The sequence below is a fragment of the Manihot esculenta genome, chromosome 11, assembly GCF_001659605.2.
Source record: "Manihot esculenta cultivar AM560-2 chromosome 11, M.esculenta_v8, whole genome shotgun sequence".
NCBI classification, from domain to species: Eukaryota; Viridiplantae; Streptophyta; class Magnoliopsida; order Malpighiales; family Euphorbiaceae; genus Manihot; species Manihot esculenta.
Genome location: NC_035171.2, coordinates 6096411 through 6117656, shown reverse-complemented (window position 1 = coordinate 6117656; position 21246 = coordinate 6096411). Strand labels below are relative to the sequence as shown.

General features: G+C 31.2%; 2 protein-coding genes across 2 annotated transcripts; both read left to right on the top strand.

The window, feature by feature from the left end:
• The first annotated feature begins 3193 nt into the window (after nucleotides 1-3193).
• Nucleotides 3194-4914, top strand: LOC110626875 (molybdate transporter 2). The gene has a single exon (XM_021773042.2). The coding sequence runs from the start codon at nucleotides 3327-3329 to the stop codon at nucleotides 4707-4709; it is 1383 nt and encodes a 460-aa protein (XP_021628734.1). The 5' UTR covers nucleotides 3194-3326; the 3' UTR covers nucleotides 4710-4914.
• A 13638-nt stretch (nucleotides 4915-18552) lies between these two features.
• On the top strand, nucleotides 18553-20185 carry LOC110626146 (molybdate transporter 2). Its single transcript, XM_021771909.2, has one exon. It carries the CDS (start codon nucleotides 18620-18622, stop codon nucleotides 19994-19996), a length of 1377 nt encoding a protein of 458 aa, XP_021627601.1. The 5' UTR covers nucleotides 18553-18619; the 3' UTR covers nucleotides 19997-20185.
• The last annotated feature ends 1061 nt before the right edge of the window (nucleotides 20186-21246 follow it).

The following is a 21246-nucleotide window of genomic DNA, read 5'->3' as shown; positions in this document are numbered from 1 at the left end:
TATAAATATCTCAGAACCAACTTTCTACAGGAAGAGAACTCTCCCTTGGAAAAGGACCACTCAAAAAATGGGGAGACTCTCTCTCTGATACACTTACTGAAGAATCCCACTGGAAAGAGAGGCTCTCTCTCCCTCTTTCCAAATCTAAGAACTAAGGCTCAAAGAAGCTAATCTCTCTCTCAGAATCTAACTCACACAATTATAGAAGAATCTCTCTCATAAACTCATGGAAGAATCCTCAAAATGGAAGCCCTCTATCCTCTTAAAATGCTTCATTATTTATTTTATTTTATTTTTCTCTTTATGTTAATAAATCTCATATAATCTCCGATGTAACTTGAGTGTCGGATGGTCTCTACCGAGACATTTCCAATTGACTCGTAATCGTCTTTTTCTATTTTACAGGTCTTCTTCCTTATTATCAAATATGGAGGGATTTAACGAGATCAATTATGGATTGATGGTCAACCCATTGAATTGAACCGCTGTTTAGGTGTCCACATACAGTAAACCCGTTGAATCTCACATCATTAATATCTATTTTAAAAATATTAGATTTTATTAAATATTTTAAAATATTTTGAGAAATTTTTTGAAAATAAAATAAATTTAAATATAATTATATCTATTTTAAAAATATTAGATTTTATTAAATATTTTAAAATATTTTGAGAAATTTTTTGAAAATAAAATAAATTTAAATATAATTATAATAATCCATTTATATGCTAATATAATGTAAAAAAATGGATAATAATTTTTTAAAATAACTAAAAAATATATAAATAAAAAATTATAAAATGAAAGGTGTATAATACATATATTATAATTTAATTTTATAGTAAAATGTTAAAATTATAATATTATATATAAATTTTAAATATATAATAATATTATATATAAATTTTAAATATATAATAATATTATATATAAATTTTAAATATATAATTAACTCAATAAATTTATAATTAATTTATTATTTTCACATGTATAAATTAATTTATTACAATAAAATTTTTAAAAAATATAAACTAAAATATTGAGAAATACTTCAAATACAATATAAAATTATATTATAAAAAACTCTTCAATTACTATTTTTTTATTATAAAAATTATAATATTTATTTTATAATTTAATTTTTATAATAAGATATTAAAATTGTAACCTTATAATATTATGTATAAAAAATTTAATTATATAATTAACTAAATCAATCTCTAATTTATTAATTATATATATAAACCAATTTATAATAATAAAATTCATAAAAATATAAATCAAAATAAAAAAAAACTAATTATATTTTTACTTTAATCTCTAAAAAAAAATCAATTATATATATATATATATATTTCTTAATTTTATATAATAATATATAATATTTTCGTCCTTAAAATATTTTCAATAACGATGATTACTTTTTCAAACTGATTTTTCTTGAAGTTGTTATGATCTACCTTTTTTTGAAAAACTCAACTTCTAATGATATTTATATATAATAATGATATAAAAACAAAAATTTATTGATATAAAAATAATAATAAAATTATCTAATTTTAAGATAAAATTCATCTAATTTTTTTTTGAATCAATAAAATTCATCTAATTTAACATACAAATTATAAATATTACTATTGATAAATTTTATTATATTTTATAATTAATTTTAAATTAAAATTTTACATAATAATAAATTTATTTATTATTTTTTAATCAATCAAAAAATAAAAGCAATTTATAATAAATATAAATATATTTATTTTAAATAATTTTATTATTTATTATTCCTCTCACTGTGATATATACTATAAATATTTATATAGTATACATTATATGTAAACTAAAAAATAATAAAAATTATATGATTTATTATAGAGATAATTTAATTAAATAATTTTTATTTTATTTTCAAATGTAATATAAAATTTTGTTTTTCTTAATATATTAAAGTACATTACTTATTATTATTATTATTATTATTACAAAATCCATTTAATTAAAAGAAAAAATTCCTTTTATATAAAACTGTTATAGTTTTAATCGGTCAAAATTATTTTTTTTTATTTTAAATTATAATAAAAGTATTATAAGAATTTAAATAGAAAAAGATTAAAAATTAAAAATTATATAAATTTTACTATTAATTTAATTAATAAATTTTAAATTAAATTAATCTAAATTTTTTAAAAGTTTTAAATTATCTATTTAATAAAATTATTATTTTTTACTGATTCTGAAATTATTTTTTAAAATAATCTCATCAATAAAACTATAAAAAAATATAATAATTATTTTAAATATTTAAATAATATTAAAATAATCTTATCAATAAATCTATAAAAATATTTCAATATTCTCTCTATTCACATATTTATATATATTATAAATAATAATTAAAAATTAAAATATCTGTTAAGCATAAAATAAAATAAGTTAGTTGAGTGGTCCAGATAGTTTATATTTATTTATTATTTTCTTTATGCCAGTAGTCTCCCCTAATGCATGAAGAGCCGCAACGAACAGTTGGGTGTCTTCTTCTTTCTTTCTTTCCTTTTTTTTTTTTTTCCCTACAACATTTTTTAAATTAAACTTTTCTAGGAATTCAATTTAATTATTTTCAGTATCATTATTTAATTTTTTTTTTTTTACAAATATTTATTTGCAAACCAAACTGGATAATTCCCAAATCCCACGTAGCCCACTCCTAAAAGCAACCAAAGGAATACAAGTTGCAAAATTCCTTGGGACCACAACCCCTTCCATTTTAAAATAGTTAATCATTAGATTTTAAATAACAAATATTAATTTTATCTTTTTAATATTAAAAATTATTTAATTTATTTAAAATAATAAAAGTAAAAAATATAAAATTAATAATATTATTAAATAATCTTTATATTATTAAAAAATAAAATTATATGAAAATTTTTTAAATTAATTTGTATTTATAACAAAAATATAACTCAAATATAATAATAAATTCCTAACAATTTTGCTAATTTAAAAATAAGAAAAAAAAATATTATATTAAAATAAATTTAATATTTCTTATTATACTCTAATTATTGTGTAACACGATAAATAAAAAATGGACGAAGGAATCAATTTCACGTTGAGCAAGTTGCCATAAAAGCTTTAACGTAACGATAACATTAATAAATATGATGTGTTGTTATTTCGTTGGTCGATTGAGCTGTATCATTGTTAGTGACGGAGTATGCAATAATTTTCCCCGGGGCGTCCCTTCGATGATTAAGGAGTCGCTCATGAGCTCACTGCATATTCACACGCTACACTAGCCACCTAATCGCGACCTCATCATCATGGACTCTTCCTCCGCCACTCCTCTCCTCCAGCAGAGCCGGTGGTGGCGCCGCCATCTGCGTCTCAAAACCACCCTCTCCTCCGAACTCTCCGGCGCAGTGGGTGACTTGGGCACCTTCATCCCTATAGTGCTTACTCTGACTCTGGTTTCCCACCTTGACCTTTCCACCACCCTAATCTTCACCGCCCTTTACAACATCTCCACTGGCCTCCTCTTCGGCCTTCCCATGCCCGTCCAGCCCATGAAGTCTATCGCTGCTGTCGCTGTCTCCGAGCTCCCCCATCTCACCACCTCCCAGATTGCTACTGCAGGTGCAACCACCGCCGCCACCCTCCTTATCCTTGGTGCCACCGGCCTCATGTCCTTTTTCTATCGCTTCATCCCTCTCCCTGTTGTCCGCGGCGTTCAGCTTTCCCAGGGCCTTTCATTCGCCTTCTCCGCCATCAAGTATATTCGATACAATCAAGATTTTGTCACTTCCAAATCCACCACGCCTCGGTCTTGGCTTGGTCTTGACGGTCTCATTCTTGCTATTTCTGCTCTTCTGTTTCTAGTTCTCACCACCGGCTCCGGTGGTGATAATCACACAGTCGATGACAATGATAACAATTCGTTGACCCGCTCTCAGCGACGGGTGAGTAAAAGATTGCGGGTTTTGTCAGCAATTCCTTCTGCTCTTACAGTGTTCTTATTTGGGTTGATTTTATGTTTCATCCGCGATCCGTCCATCATTAAGGATCTTAAATTTGGTCCATCGAGAATCCAGCTGCTGAAAATTACATGGGAGGATTGGAAAATCGGGTTCTTGAGAGGGGCAATCCCACAAATCCCACTTTCCATATTGAATTCTGTAATCGCAGTGTGTAAATTATCCACAGATTTATTCCCAGATCATGAATTGTCAGCGACAAAGGTTTCTGTTAGCGTTGGGATTATGAATTTGGTGGGTTGCTGGTTTGGAGCCATGCCAGTGTGCCATGGAGCAGGTGGGCTAGCTGGGCAGTACAGGTTTGGTGCCAGAAGTGGTACATCTGTGATTTTTCTGGGGATAGGGAAGTTAGTGATAGGATTGATTTTTGGAAATTCGTTTGTGAGGATTTTGAACCAATTTCCAATTGGGATTCTGGGAGTGCTGTTATTGTTTGCTGGGATTGAGTTAGCTATGGCATCAAAGGATATGAACACAAAAGAGCAATCTTTTGTGATGTTGGTTTGTGCTGCTGTGTCCTTAACTGGGTCTAGTGCTGCATTAGGATTTGGGTGTGGAATTTTGCTTCATTTGTTGCTAAAATTGAGAACAATGGAGTGTTCTTGTTTTGACTTTTCAAGATACAGCTCTAAGGCTTCTGCTTCTGATGTTGAATCTACTCCTTTAGATTAGCTTGAAAAGCAATGGAAATTGATTTAAATAGATACAATTATCAAGATGATTTGAAATTTATAGAAAATTAGACAAAACATTGCTATGATGAAGTTGTGAGATTTATGTTAATTGATTTCATGTTATGTTGTAAGTTTATTCAATAAAGTTTTAAGGAATGAAGTTATAGAAAGAAAGGGAAAAAAATTTGCTTTCTATTGTATAACCAGATTTTGTTTTTTGGTTTTTTTTAGCATAGACATAGAATCCCTCCATAAATACTAGACATGATATTTATTTTTAAGCTGAAATTGCTCTCACATCATCAATAATACTTTGGTTCAACTCTGTTCATTATTTTCCAAAAATCCATCTTTCGATTTGGTTAATTTTAGTGGCAAACTAAAAAAAATCAAATCAAACTAACTTTTCAAAATGTTGTCCTTTTGCTTTGAACCATAACAGCAATCTTTTTTTAACTTTCCATTCCCCGCCCACCTTCTATTCTATTTATTGTTCTCTAGCAATCACGGCTTAAAACATCAACCCTCGCCGCCATCTTTCTTTGCCCTGAGAAAAACAATAGCTCAAAACCCATCAAGTCCTCCTTAAGCAAGACCGACCTAGTGCTTCAAATCTCGATTCGGACACGCGGAGTAGGCCAGGTCCCCCATGAGCCCGGGTCTAATAAAAAGAAGTCCAACCCATTGAAGTGATGTGGGAAAGAATAATAGGCCCAAACATCTCGCAGCTGGGGAGAATTAAATGGCCGTCTGGCGTGGTAAGGAGCCCTGACACATTCGTACGTACGGAGACAGAGACAACTAGCATTATAACAGAGAGAGGCAGATATACATCACAGGGGAAAGAAAGTGAAGCTCTACAACTCTTTCGGAGGGTCTTCACCGGGGCATCCCTGTATATCCATGACCGTTTCATTTTTTCTTATTTTGCAGGTCTTTTCACCAAATAGAATATTGAGAAACCCATCTGATGGATCCATATGAGAAATTAAGAAGAAAACCAGATCATCATAGAGTGGAAGGAGAAAAATATTTAGCACTCATCTTTCATCTCTGTTTTTCAATCACTCATATAATCTGTTTTAACCTCATATTAAATATACTCTTAAAAAATCAAAATATATATTTAATAATTTATTTTTTAGAATTCTGCATTGATCATGGATAAATGTGTGTAGATTTATATATCACAAGAAATTATTTTCAAAATTGTTATGGTTTTGATTTGAATTCAGTGAATATGATCCATATGCATGAGTTTGATATCTATACTATATTTATAAAAGATAAGTGAAAAGAGGGAAAGAATAATGGATTACGGTTTTATCCTTATATTATTTAATTATTTATAATTAAATTTAAAATTTAAAATTTCAAACAAATTCTTTTTTTCTATAAAGAGATATTTGATAGTTTAAATTTAAAAATATTTAAATTTATTATGATAATGAATAATTATTTATAATTAAATTATAGTTTAAGTGTATTAGAACTCAATTTTTATTCTGGAACAAAGTAAAAACTTTAAAAAAGGTTTTTGTAACTTTTAAGATTATAAATTTAAAGTATTGTCAGCAAGCGGGATAAACTGATTTTTTATTTTTATTGTAGTTTTATTTTTTTATTATTAAAAAATTATATTATTAAATGTGTATATATTACATGTGGTTAACTTTATTTCATAATTTTGTTAAAATTTATATGAAAATTTAATTATTTTAAATATTAAAAGAAATTTTTATTTGAAGAACAGTAATATGTTTTGTAATATAATAACTGATCAGTTGTGATTAAATCGCAAGGATAATATTTTTAATTTTTATTAAAATTTTTTTTCATATTATATCGATTAAAAAATATTTTTATAGATAAATTAAAAATAATATAAATACAATTAATAATTACCATGAGTTTTGTATATTTTATTTTATAATATATAATATTTAATAATTATAAAATTAATTTATTTAATATTCATAGTAATTTTTTATTCTAATTTTTATTTAAAGTAAAAAGTATTTATAATATTATACAAGTGAATTTAGTTTTTAATGCTATTAATTTCAAATTTAGTAGAATTAAATTCTTATTTTACTCAAATTAATTTATTAAATTTAATAAATGTTAACATTTAAAAATTTTATATATTGTGTGATCTATATTTATTTAATTAGTTATAAATATATAATTAAAATTTAAGTAGATAATGATTTTATCATTTAAATTAATTGAAAGTTAATAAAATTAAAAATTAATATATATTTAAATTTGTGGATGGTAATTTTATAATTGAAATTAACTTTTAAAGTAGATAATAATTTTATTATTTAAATTAATTTATCATTAACAAAAATTTAAATTTTGAATTGTACATAAATAATATATATATATATATAACTATTAATTTATATAAAAAACTAATAATATATTTTTAATTGATTATACCACAAATTAATTTAAGGTTATTATTAAAATAAAAGAAAATTATATAAATTAAAATAAAAAGGAAGAAATCTAAATAAAAATTAATTTAATAGTAATAATTTATAAACTCAAGTAAACAAAAAAATAAAAATAAAATATCAATATTTAAAATAAAAAATATATAATAAATTAAGTAGTAAATCAAATTATTAATATTAATAATTATTTTAGATGATTAATAGGGAAATATAAAATTTTAAAATTATTATATTTTTATAATTACTTTTGATAATATAAAAATAAAATATAAATAATGACAAAAATATAAAAAATTATTTATTAAGATATTAATTATTTTTTTATAAAAAATAATTAGAGTGAACAATTTCTAAAATTGCATGATTTCTAATTTATATTTATACACTTCCAGATTTATCAATAATTTTAAAGTATTGGTTTAATCAATTAAAATTATTTAAAAATATAAATTAAATAAATCATTTAAAATTAGTAACATATTGTCAACACAAATATAAATTTAATGTAATTATATATATTAATTTTTATGATTAGTCATATATTAGAAGTTCAAAATAAGTCATGAGGTAACACTTGAAAATAAGACAACGTGATAAGAGTTTGATAAGTTGATATTCAGCTGCACTGGTAGAAAAGAAAATCTAGACACCGTAAATTTAAACTTTTTATCAAGGTTCGCCCTCTCAGCTACAGGACGAGATTCCATGGGAAGTTATCGTTAGAGAATATAATTCAATAGATCTTTATTAGATCTATAATCGCGGGATCTATAATCGCGGGATCCCCTATCCACTAGCCGGTACCAGTCGGATTTTCAGGTGATGCAATAATTAATTCAATTTTCTTCCGATATAAAACCTGATGATCGCAGAAATTAAGATACGCAATTCTTATACAACTATTCTTGAGTTCAAAATATTATATTACACTCGCCCTTCTCTTTAGTTTACTGAATTGAGCATCGGAGTGGTTGCGTCAATCACCTCACATTCTCTTTCTTGTAGGTTAACCAATTGCAGCACGACTTCATTTCATCCATATTATTTGGTCCCATTATCAGGATATCCATTGGATTATCTCCAATTGGATTAGAAACCAGTCTTTTATTTTCTCTTAAAAAGTAACATTTTTTTCTTTTCTATACTTTAAAATGGCTAAAAATTCACGAGCTGCTGCCAACAAGGGCATAATTATTTCCTCCACTCTTGGTAATAGATAAAACACCCATCGATGGTCAATGAGGCTAATATGAGCAATCTAAATAATGTGCAAATGCTTCAATAAATAAAAAGGCAACGGGCCACTCTCGAGCAGTATAAAGCTTGGAAGGAGGCCTCCTTCATGGCTCCCAAGATAAGGGAGGAAGCTTCCATCGATACTTCAAGGACTCGAATAGAGACAACCCAAACACAGTCCAAGGGAAAGACAAAGCTAGAGGAAGAGGAGTTAACGAACGAGGCTCTAAAGGATGTCGACTGGAAGTTGATATGGACTATGCAAATGTATCAGAAGGAGAAGGAGGAGGATTATGGGTTGGACGATGCCTTGCCCCTGTTAGAAGAGATCTTGGCAGAGATATCTTCTGCCAAGTTTAAGCTTCTAAGTTTGGACAAATACGACGAACCAGCAGATTCCTAAAGTCACCTGATGATCTTTAGGACAACCATGTAACTTCAAGATGTCAACGATTTTGTGTTGTGCCGAGTGTTTCTGTCAACACTCACAAGTTTGGCTCAGAAATAGTACCAACATCTGAGTGCAGGTTCGATTCAGAACTTTACACAATTCGCTATGTTATTTAAATCCAAGTTTATTACTGGTGTACCTCCTAAAAAACTCTCCTCTAACTTGTAGAAAATTCACTAAGGAAAGGGCGAATTTTTAAGGAGCTTTATCTCACAGTTTAATGCATAAGCAATACAGGTGGAGGAATTAAATCAAGAGATAGCATGTGAAGCGTTAGAGAAAAGAACATGCAACATCAAGTTCATAGATTCTCTAATCAAGTACCTAGTCGCTACTTACCAACAACAAATGGATAAAGCCCAAAAGTACATAAGGATAGATGATGAAGTCCAAGAGAGAATAAAAGGAAGAGTCAAAAGTAAAACTAAAAGCCAAAGAGACGAGGATATGTGGAGATAAGAAAAAAACTACAAGACGGGTATCCGCCAGACTCATAATTCAGGTGTTAGTCTCACTACCTAAGGCATTTATGCCAAGGCTACAAAGCGGGCATCTGCTAAGCCAATAATCCAAGTGTTAGTCCCGCTAAACAAGGTATTTTATGCCAAGAATACAAGGCAAGTATCTACCACGCCCATAATTCGGGTGTTAGTCCCGCTAAAAAAGGGATTTTATGCCAGGCCACAAGGCGATTATCCAGCAGGCTCATAATCTAGGTGTTAGTCCTGCTATTAAGACATTTTATGCTAGACGACAAGGCAGATATTGTTAGTGTATTTATCCTAGACCATTATCTTAGACCTTTTTGTATGTTGTTTTGATTATTAATAAAAGAGGTTTTTATTATCATTATTATTTGTTTGCATGTTACATAATAATGATTAATATCCTTGGTTACTTATTATTATGTTGATAATAATAAAATATAACTAGTATGGTTATTGATTGATAATCATGAGATGATTATGTATATGTTGATATAATTCAATAATCATAGATACTTGTTAGATAACAAAGTATTGGATAAACCCGCACTGATATCACTACATGGGTTATTGTCATAAGTGAATATCAAAATAGTTATGTCTTAATACTTTGACTTGAGATTGTCATAGTTTCCAACATAAGGATTGTTATGTTTTGACATAACCAAATATTTTCTTTAATCGGACTATCATAAAGGTTATGGTTGAGCATAATAGAAATTATGTAGATGATATTGAACAATCAAGATAGAATTTGTCTCTCTCTTTGAGAGAGATCTCTTCTAGGCCCCTTGATAAGTGAGATTGAGAAATGCATGGCCGTGCTCAAATGAATTGATAGTGTGATCAATATCATTTGAATTTATCAGTCTACTTAGAGATTGAGAAATCATAAGTTTGAATATTATAAATTTGACATTGACCATGACTTATGTTCAAATTAGATATCGTGAGAGAAATGAATTAATACATGTTCTATTTATTAGGTTTTATCGGACTATCGATCCTCACATTAGTTGGGTAGTCATAATGTCTTGCTAGAGGTCGCTTATGATTTATGGGTCTTGTGGGTCTGGGCCTATTGCCAATTAATGTGAGCCTATTGGGTCACACACAAGAACTTTTTAATGTGCTATATTAATGGGCTAAAAGCTCATTAGTATAATTAATAATAATAAAATGTTATTATTATTTATCATTATAAGATATAATATTTAAAAGGATATGCAGTCTATCTGTAACTATTACAGATAAAAAACTCTATCACATAAGATATTTGAGTATCTGCGAGATTGAGGTAGTTGGTTATGAACACAACTATATCATATAAAATATTTGAGTATCTGTGAGATCGTGATAGTGGGTTCTGAACACAACTCTTTTACGAAAAGAGTTGTGGGAAAATAAAAGACTGAAACATATAAAAAAAACATTTTTTTCAGAAAATTTAGTATAATAGTTGCAGATTGTGGAGCACATAATCTATCCATCCTTGAGAGAGCTAGTACTCTAGAAGGATAAGAGACGTTCATGTGGATACTATAGCGTGTGTTCGTTGAAAAGCAGCACCTTGAGTCCGAGATTGTATATTCTCATCGAGTCTAATAGGTTAGTAGTTTATCCTTCCTTTTGAATTAAACGAAGCACACGGATCCCGGGAATGAAATCATAGATTTTAATTTCTCCACTGCGTGTTTGGGTTGCAATAAATCTCTGAATTTCCTAACAGATATCTGTCAGGCGCGTAATCTAGGTATTAGTCCCGCTAAATAAGACATTTTATACTAATACCACAAGGCAACTATCCACAAAGTCCATAATCTGGATGTTAGTCCCGCTAAATAAGGCATTTTACGCCAAGGCCACAAGGCAGGATCCGCTAGGCCCATAATCCGGGTGTTAGTCTTGCTAATAAGGCATTTTATATCAAAGGCACAAGGCAGGTATCCGCTAGGCATATAATCCAGGTATTAGTCTCGCTACCTAAGGTATTTTATACCAAGGCCATAAGGCGGGTATTCGCCAGACCTATAATCTAAGTGGTTGTCCAGCTAACTAAGGTATTTTATACCAAGGTCACAAGGCGGGTATTCGCCAAGCTCATAATCCAGGTGTTAGTTTCGCTAACTAAGATATTTTATGCCAAGGTCACAAAGCAGGTATCCGCTAGACCATAACTAGGTGTTAATCCCTATTAATAAAAATTGCCAAGGCATTCTATGCCCAGGCCATAGGGCGAGCAATCTCCAGACCCATGACTGAGTGTTAGTCCCTATTAATAAAAATTGCCGAGGCATTCTATGCCCAGGGCACAAAGCGGGTAATCGCTAGGCCCGTGATCGGGTGTTAGTCCTGATTAATAAAAATTATTAAGACATTTTATGCCCAAACCACAAGACAGGTAACTGCCAAGTCCGTGATCGGATGTTAGTCTTGATTAATAAAAAATTTCCAAAGTATTCTATGCTCAGGCCGCAAGGTGGGTAACCATCAGGTGTTAGTCTTGATTAATGAAAATTGCCAAAGCATTCTATGCCCAGGCCACAAGGCAGATAACCGCCAGGCGAATTTTCAGGTGTTAGTCTCAAAAGACAAATGTAAGTTTCTGTCGAAAAGCGCTACAAGGTGGGTAACCGCCAGACGAGTCTTCTAATGTTAGTCCTAAAAGACAAAGGAAAGTTTCTGCCTAAAAACGCCACGAAGCAGATAACCGCTAGACAAGTCTTTGGGTGTTAGTCCCAAAAAATAAAGGCAGGATTCTACCAAAAAGCACCACAAAGCTGGTAATCGCCAAACGAGTCTTCGGGTGTTAGTCCCAAAAGACAAAGATAAATTTTTGCAAAAAGGGCCACAAGGCGGGTAACCGCCAAGCGATTCTTCGGGTGTTAATCCCAAAAGACAAAGTTAAGTTTCTAACTAAAATGGCCATGAGGCAGATAATCATCAGAGGAGTCTTTGGATGTTCGTTCCAAAAGATAAAGGCAAGTTTTTGTCAGAAAGCGCCACAAGGCGGATAACTGCCAGGCACATGAGCGGATGTTAATCCCAAAGTTGTGAAACAACAGTTTTAATCTTCAAATTGAAGAATTAAAGACCGATGGGGAACATCTGATATAGCATAACAATCGTCCAAAGTAGGTCATAAGCTGACACTCGAATACAGGGCCACCTAGCAAGGGTCTGATCAAATGATACTCGGTCCCACGGGCAGAAAAGAAGACCCGAACACCATAGGTCTATACTCTTCATCAAGACTCGTCCTCTCAACTATAAGGTTAAACTCCATGAGAAGTTACCGTTAAATAATACAATCCAACAGATTTTCATTAGACCTATAATCGCAGGATCCTCTATTCATTGACCGGTACCAGTCAAATTTTCAGGAGATGCGATAACTAACTCCATCTTCTTACAATATAAAAGCAAATGACCATAGAGATCAAAATATACAATTATTGTACAACTACTATTGAGTTCAAAACATTACATTACACTCGCCCTTCTATTCAGTTTACTGACTTGAGCATTGGAGTGAATGCCGTAAGTGCCAATAACCTCACATTCTCTTTTTTGCAGGTTGACCAATCGCAGCACAGTTTCATTTCGGCCACGTCAATTACCATAAATTCTCATATTTAATATAGATTTGACTATAAATAAGATTAAAAATAGTTACAATACAGCATACATATTTAAGTTTAAATGTAACAATAATTTTATGACATGATAAAAAAATCATTTTAAGAATTCTCATTAGGAACATATATTCAAACAATTTTTAACAAAAAGTAGAAGATAATTGTTTAGGATCTATCTCTCTATATATAATTTCACATGATACAATTTATTCAATGAATTAAAACATTGAAATTTAAATTAAAAATGATTATAAGGTTTCACTTATAAGAATTTATAATCTAACCTGTATTAGTTTAGTTGATTGTTCAACTTAATTAGAAAGTCTTCATTTGATGCAGTTTAGATGGTTAGGCTATTATAAAAAGTGCAGGCTACATATACCTTATTTATTTATCTTTTATTTATTTATTAATAAATAAATCAAATTTTATTTTTTATATTTATTTTATCTTAATTTTATTATATGATATAATTTTATGATTATATTATATTATAATTAATATTAAATCATTTAAATTAAAATGTAGATTTAAATAGAAAAATTAAAAATGAATTCAACACAATTTAATATTTTTTACAACGTGAGATTCTTATGTGGATGTTTATTTGTTAAATTCTAATAAAAAAAATATAATATATTTTGAATTTAAAAACAAAACAATCAGTTTAAAGTTTCTAAATATTAATAATTTTAAATATTTTAAATTTTATTTAATTAACTCTTAACATTAATTTAAATGATGTGATAATGATAGCTATTATAAAAAGTTCAAATTATATATATTATTTATTTATTAATAAATAAATAAAATTTCTTCACATTTAATTTTTTAAATGTTGCAAGTATCTAAACTTTATTTTATATCAATTTTATTATATGGTATCATTTTATGATTATATTATAGTAAAATTAATGTTACTAATCTATGTATTACAATGTCGATTTAAATAGAACAATTAAAAATAAATTCAACACAATTTAATATTTTTTACAACCTGTATAAAATTATGAATAAAAAATTATAATATATTTTGAATTCAAATACAAAACAATTAATTTAAAGTATTTAAATGTTAATAATTTTATATATTTGAAAATCAATTTAACTAAATCTTAAAATTAATTTAAAATAATAAAAATATTATATTTTTTAAACTTAAATATAATTATAAATAAGTAAAATATTTATGGTTAACAGTATTAAAAATTATATATATGAATTTCATGAGCTAAAAGTGTTATAGATATTGTTAAAATTAATTAAGAATATCATTTTATTATTTTAATATTTGTTAAAATATATAAAATTTATTTTAAATTAATTTTAATAATTATTTAATTAATGATAAGGGAAAAAATATAATTCATAGGTAATTTGCTAAAACCAAGTTGATGAGATGGCCGAAATTGAATTGTGTTGCGATCGGCTAAACTTGTAAGAAAAAAAACGTAAGGTGGTGGGTGTCCACGACAGCCATTCCCACGCTCAAGTCAGTGAACTTGAGAATAGGGTGAATATAGAACTTGAGAGTATTTGTGTAAGAAAATTGTATATATTTGTCTCTATGATCCTTAATTTTTATACTGTAAGAAAATGAGATTAATTATAATATTTCTTCGAAGTCTAATAAAGATATGGCCGACTCATTGGTAAGGGATCTCGTTAGCTAATTTGGTTGAGAATCCTTGATTGCAGACGTAAAGTAGATTTACTGGATTGTAACTGTTAACGGTAATTTTCTTATAGAGCCTCGCACTATAGTTGAGAGGGCGAATCTTGATGAACTGAACCAATTTGAGGTTGACTTGAAGTGTCCGGATCTTTTTTTCTCTCGGTTGAAGGTACTATGGTCATCCCAAACTCCTTTCTACGAGTGAGACTGCGTATTGGTTTATTAGACCTTGCCACGTGGCCCTGTCTTATAGTGACAGCTCACTGTCTACTTTGGGCAATTGTTGTGTAGCATCAGAGGTCCGCTTGCTGGTCTTCAATTCTTTAGGTTTGAAGGTGACAGTTGTTTTCATGATCTGGAGTACGTGGCTTGCTTAGATTGGTCTTTTATACTCGCACCGCTTTGCCTTCCCTAGTGGTATGATCGTGAAATATATCACAGTCCTAAAATGTACATCATACTAATTATCCTAAGTGGAAATGTGCAAACTTAGTTTAATCTGTCAAACTAAGTCAGCCTTTATCAAGGCCGACCATTAAATGTCTTTACTCTCTTCTTACTTGCTCTGCCAACTAGTAAGGTTTAAGATCTTGTCTAGCAAAAATTGATTCGAATGATACAGTAATGTCTTGACGAGTTTCTAGGCTCTCTCTAGCACCAACCAACCCTGGGGATCATTCGGGTATTTTTCAGCTCTATCAAGCTTCTAACCCCAACCAGCCCTGTCGAGTTTTTTTGTATTTTTTAGCCTTGACAAGATTTCGGGTATTTTTCTAGCCTTTGCAATCTCCTTGGCTTTTTTCAGCCCTATTAAGCTTTCGGGCATTTCTTAGCCCTGGCGTACTTCCGAGCATTTTCTTGGCCCGATCAGCCTTGACGTGCTTTTGGTCATTTTCCTCCTTGCGGACTTCACTCGAGCTTCCGAGCGTTGTTTCAGCCCTATCGAGTTTTCGGGCATTCTTTAGCCCTGACAAGCTTTCATGCATTTTCTAGTCCTTGCGAGCTCTTTGGCCTTTTTAAGCCTTGACGGGCTTCCGTGCATTTTTCAGCCTTAACAAGCTTCCAGACATTTTTTTTAACCCTTGCGAGCTCCTTGACCTTTTCCAGCCCTATCGACCTTCTGGACATTTTTTCTGATCCACACCAAAATATGTGTTCATGAGTCATTCAGTAGAGTGTAATTCTTATACTTACCTTGGTCATTCCTTTCTCGGAAAACTGGGTAACTTTTGTGTTTTTCCCCATATCTTTGCCTCTTTTGGCTTTTGGTCTTGCTTCTTGCTCATCCTTTTATCCTCTTTCTATCCTTTTCGGTACCTTTAAGCTGTCCGTACCGGCTTTTAGTTGATGCCCTTTAGAGCATCGTTTGATGACTTCCCTTCCTTGAACTTGTCTTTGGACTACATCTGGATTGCCCTTGTCTGAGTTCTTCAGGTATCAACGGAGGCTTCCTCCCATCCCCTAGGAGCCATGAGTGACACCTACTCTTGAGCTTTACATTGCTCGAAAGTAACCTACAACGTTCTGACATACTGTAGCATTTGCTGGATGCTCAGATTGTTGAGATCTGCTTCGTTAACCATAGAGGGTGTATTTTGTTCACTGCCAGGATTAGAAGAAATGATAGCGTCCACATTGGTGGCAACCTTAGCAGTAGCTCGTGAAATGTCGACCACTTCGAGAAATAAAAGAGTGATTACTTTTTAAGAGAAAAGGAATAAGATACCAGTTTTAATCCAGATGAACAAAGAGAATTCAATAGATTTTTCGATAACGGAACCAAATGATGTTACTGAAACCAAGTTGATGAGGTGGTCGAAATGGAGTCGTGCTGCGATTAGATAAACCTGCAAAAAAGAGAATGTGAGGAGGTGGGTGTCCATGACAGCCACTCTGACGCTCAAGTCAGTAAACTAGAAAATAGGGTGAATGTAGAACTTGAGAATATTTGTGTAAGAGAATTGTGTACCTTTGTCTCTGTGATCCTTAGTTTTTATACTGTAAAAAAGTGAGGTTAATTATAGTATTTCTTGAAAATCTAACAATGATGTTGTTGGCTCGTTAGTAAGGAATCTCGCCCGCTAATTTGATCGAGAATCCCGTGATTGCAGGCATAAAGAAGATTTGCTGGATTGTAACTGTTTACAGTAACTTTCTTATGGAGTCCCGTCCTATAATTGAGAGGGTGAGTCTTAAAGCCGACCTGATCCGAGGTCGATATGAAGCGCTCGAGTCTTCTTTTCTCTCGGTTCTCTTTCTACTAGTGAGATTGCATATTAGTTTATTAGATCTTACCACATGACTCTATTTTATAATGACAGTTCACTGTCCATTTTGAGCGATTGTTGTGTAGCATAAAAAAAAATAATTTGATTTAATAAACATGATAAAAATAAAATTCATGATTTCAAAAAAATTATTTTTATTGGTCAAATAAAATTTCAAAGAATCATATTATAATTTATTATTAAGTTTGATTAATTTAATTAGTTTTAGCTATTATGAAAAGATTTGATTTGATTTTTAAAAAATTTAGAGGTTTTTTTTTTCTGGATATGTGAGCCGACAGCTATTATGTTTTATATTATAAGGGTAATTTTTTCTTAATAATGGAACATTATATTTCATAATTCCAAAGGTAACTCTAGTCCACTAAATTAGAATTGTTTGGTATTAGAAGGTAAATTTATCGGTGATAAAATTTAATTACTCATTTTCACTTTATTTTTTCCAAAAAAAAATAAAAAAAAATATACACTCTACTTTCCATAATTTTTATAATTTTTTAAACTGTTTAAAAATTATTATTATTTTTTAAAAATTATAATAATATATAAATTAATTATTATAATTCTATTTTATTTTATTTTTAAAAAAATTTAAATTTTTTAATATTTAATAAAATTTAATATATTTAATATAGATATAATTAAAAAATTAATAAACAATTATATTTTTAATATATATAAAAAAGTAAAGTAAATATAAAATAGAGAGCAGTTATTTTAGTTAAAATTAAAGTTTTCTATTAACTTTTCAATTATATTTATAAAATAATAACATTAATTTTTCTCAAAAGAATAAAATTATTATTAATTATATAATAAATAATTTAAATTTTTATTTTTAAAAATAAATAATAAATAATAGATTACATTTAATATAAAATAAAATAAAATAATAATAATCAATTTTATATTAATTATAGTGTAAAATATGAACGTGAACAAAATTTTGAAATAACTAAAAGAAATAGACACAAATTTTAGGATGAAAGTAAGTATCAATTAGGAAAAGAAAGAAAAAAAAAAGAAAAAAAAGAAAGCTGAGTACTCATTACTCTGAGGATCAGAATGCAAAATGGCTGGATATGAGTATCTCTTTAATTTCTACCATCCAATTAGTTTAAATTTTTTTCTTGAAAGTAATTATTAATTATTATATATTTTAACTAATAAAATAAAAGAATATTGAACGATTACTAATTGCCACTTAAAATCAGTGTTGCTAGCATTTATCGTATGATTATATTAAAATTAAAATAATGAGAAAGTGGCCCACTGTTTATTGGGAAAGTGACCCACCATTTAATAGATTCTGAATGACGACTGATTATCGAGGACCATTGTTTAGTATGCAATGGAAACGTCAAAGACGCAAAGACTTGCAATTACGATTTTAAATTGTTCAGTTGCTTTTCTTAAATTTGGTTTGTTCTCTTGCTTGTTTTCAACGCCAAATCCAACTTTAAATTTTTAATAAATTTAAGAAGAAAATTACACAATAAATTGAGAATACCACTTTTCAAGATAAGGTAAAAAAAATTAATATTTGAAGTTTATTAGTATTAGTACCACATTTCGACAATGGCCCACGACCCTTTGATGATTCAGGAGTCGCTCCAGAGTTTACTACAAATTCACACGCTACGCTGGCCAAACCGAGTCGCAACAACCTCATCATGGACACTTCCTCTGCCACTCCTATCCTCCATCAAAACCGGTGGTGGCACCGCTTTCTGCGTCTCAAAACCACCCTCTCCTCCGAACTCTCCGGCGCAGTGGGTGACTTAGGCACCTTCATCCCAATAGTTCTCACTCTCACACTGGTTTCCCATCTTGACCTTTCTACCACCCTCATCTTCACCTCCCTTTACAACATTTCCACTGGCCTCCTCTTCGGCCTTCCCATGCCCGTCCAGCCCATGAAGTCCATTGCTGCTGTCGCTGTCTCCGAGCTACCCCATCTCACCACTGCCCAGATCGCTACCGCTGGTGTAACCACTGCTGCCACCCTCCTTATCCTTGGTGCCACCGGCCTTATGTCCTTCTTCTACCGCTTCATCCCTCTCCCTGTTGTCCGCGGAGTTCAGCTCTCCCAGGGCCTTTCATTCGCCTTCTCCGCCATCAAGTATGTTCGATACAATCAAAATTTTGTCACTTCCAAATCTACCACTCGTCGGTCTTGGCTTGGTCTTGACGGTCTCATTCTTGCTATTTCTGCTCTTCTGTTTCTAGTTCTTACCACCGGATCCGGTGGTGATAATCACACAACCAACGACAATGATAACAATTCGTTGACTCGCTCTCAGCGACGGGTGAGTAAAAGATTGCGGGTTTTGTCAGCAATTCCTTCTGCTCTTATAGTGTTCTTATTTGGGTTGGTTTTATGTTTCATCCGAGACCCATCCATCATTAAGGATCTAAAATTTGGTCCTTCGAGAATCCAGCCGCTGAAAATTACATGGGAGGATTGGAAAATCGGGTTCTTGAGAGGTGCAATCCCACAAATCCCACTGTCCATATTGAATTCTGTAATCGCAGTGTGTAAATTATCCACAGATTTATTCCCAGATCATGAAGTGTCAGCGACAAAGGTTTCTGTTAGTGTTGGGATTATGAATTTGGTGGGTTGCTGGTTTGGAGCCATGCCAGTGTGCCATGGAGCAGGTGGGCTAGCTGGGCAGTACAGGTTTGGTGCCAGAAGTGGTGCATCTGTGATTTTTTTGGGGATAGGGAAATTAGTTATAGGATTGCTTTTTGGAAATTCGTTTGTGAGGATTTTGAACCAATTTCCAATTGGTATTCTGGGAGTGCTGTTATTGTTTGCTGGGATTGAGTTAGCCATGGCATCCAAGGATATGAATACAAAAGAGCAATCTTTTGTGATGTTGGTTTGTGCTGCTGTGTCGTTAACTGGTTCTAGTGCTGCATTGGGATTTGGGTGTGGGATTTTGCTTCATCTGTTGCTAAAATTGAGAAGCATGGAGTGTTCTTGTTTTGGTTTTCTCAGGTCGAAGTCTTCTGCTTCTGCTGTGGAGTCTACTCCTTCAGTTTAGCCCGCAAGGCAATGGAAATCGTAAAGAGAACCACCGATACTAAGCTGTTCATGAAAATTACCTCAAAAGTGGAGCTTGGTCATATTGAGTTAAACGAATAGATGTAAATAATTATCAAGATGATTAAGAATATATTTCTTTTATCATAATTCTGAAGATGCTCTCAATGAAATTAAAATTAATTTGTATTAGGAGAATTTGAGTGATGAAATTGGAATATTAGTTAAGAAAGTGAAAACAAAAGGCTCAGTGCTTTTTCTTAAAAAAAAAAAAGAAAAACAATGCATGTGGAGGCGGCCTCCAAACTTCGCTCATGGGAGTAGCAGCTGAACACAACAATTTGATGGTGATTTTGAAAAGTTAGTAAAACCAGAAGGAGGAGGTTGGTGATTACATGGGCTAGCCAACCAATTAGTGGCTTTTGCATGGTTACAAAAGAAAAGGCACGTCTTCATTCAGTTGTCTCTTCCTTCTTGTCACATATGGGATAGGCTGTGTTGATTGGGTCTAACAGAAGCACGGGACAAGACACAAGGGTCTAACCAGCACTGAAATGTGTATCGTGATGGATCAAGTAGCAAATTAAGCAAACCACGGCGCGTTCGTTGGCTTAAGATTCATTTGTCTGTATTTTGATTTATGATAAATCAAATTTAAATAAATATTTTTCTAATTATATATATTTTGCTGGACATAAAATTCAAACACATTATGCATAGGCCTTGTATAAGGAATGTATAAGGAATGAAGGAGGATTAAAGAAATGAATCTACTTCATCTAAGTTCTGATGATCTGAGATCCAATAGAATAGGGTTTTACAAGGGTTTATGTATTACGGAATAAGGCTTAAGTTTCCTGAGGAGGGGACTCCTCTTTTATACATTGTCTTGCTTGCTGGTGACGTGTAAAGGCCTCTCCAGGATTGGGCCACGCGTCTCTACCATGCGGATTCGGAGGTACTAGGGTATCAGCCGTCTACTCCATGCGTAACGGCCTCTGATTCTCCTCGTGCGTACGTTTAAGCGGATCTGCCAGGCTGTCTGGTGAATATTATTCTGGATCCTGGGTTGGGCCGAGAGTCGGGCCGGACGCTAGGCCTGAGAGGAGAGAGCATGCTTCGTGTGGGCTGGGTCGTTATGAGTGAAGAAGCTGGGCCGAGCCCGGTCTTGAAGGTTGAATGAGCCAGGCTTGTTGGGTATATCAGATACGTGGGCCTCTATGTTATGGGCCTTTAGCTGTGGTTAAGCCC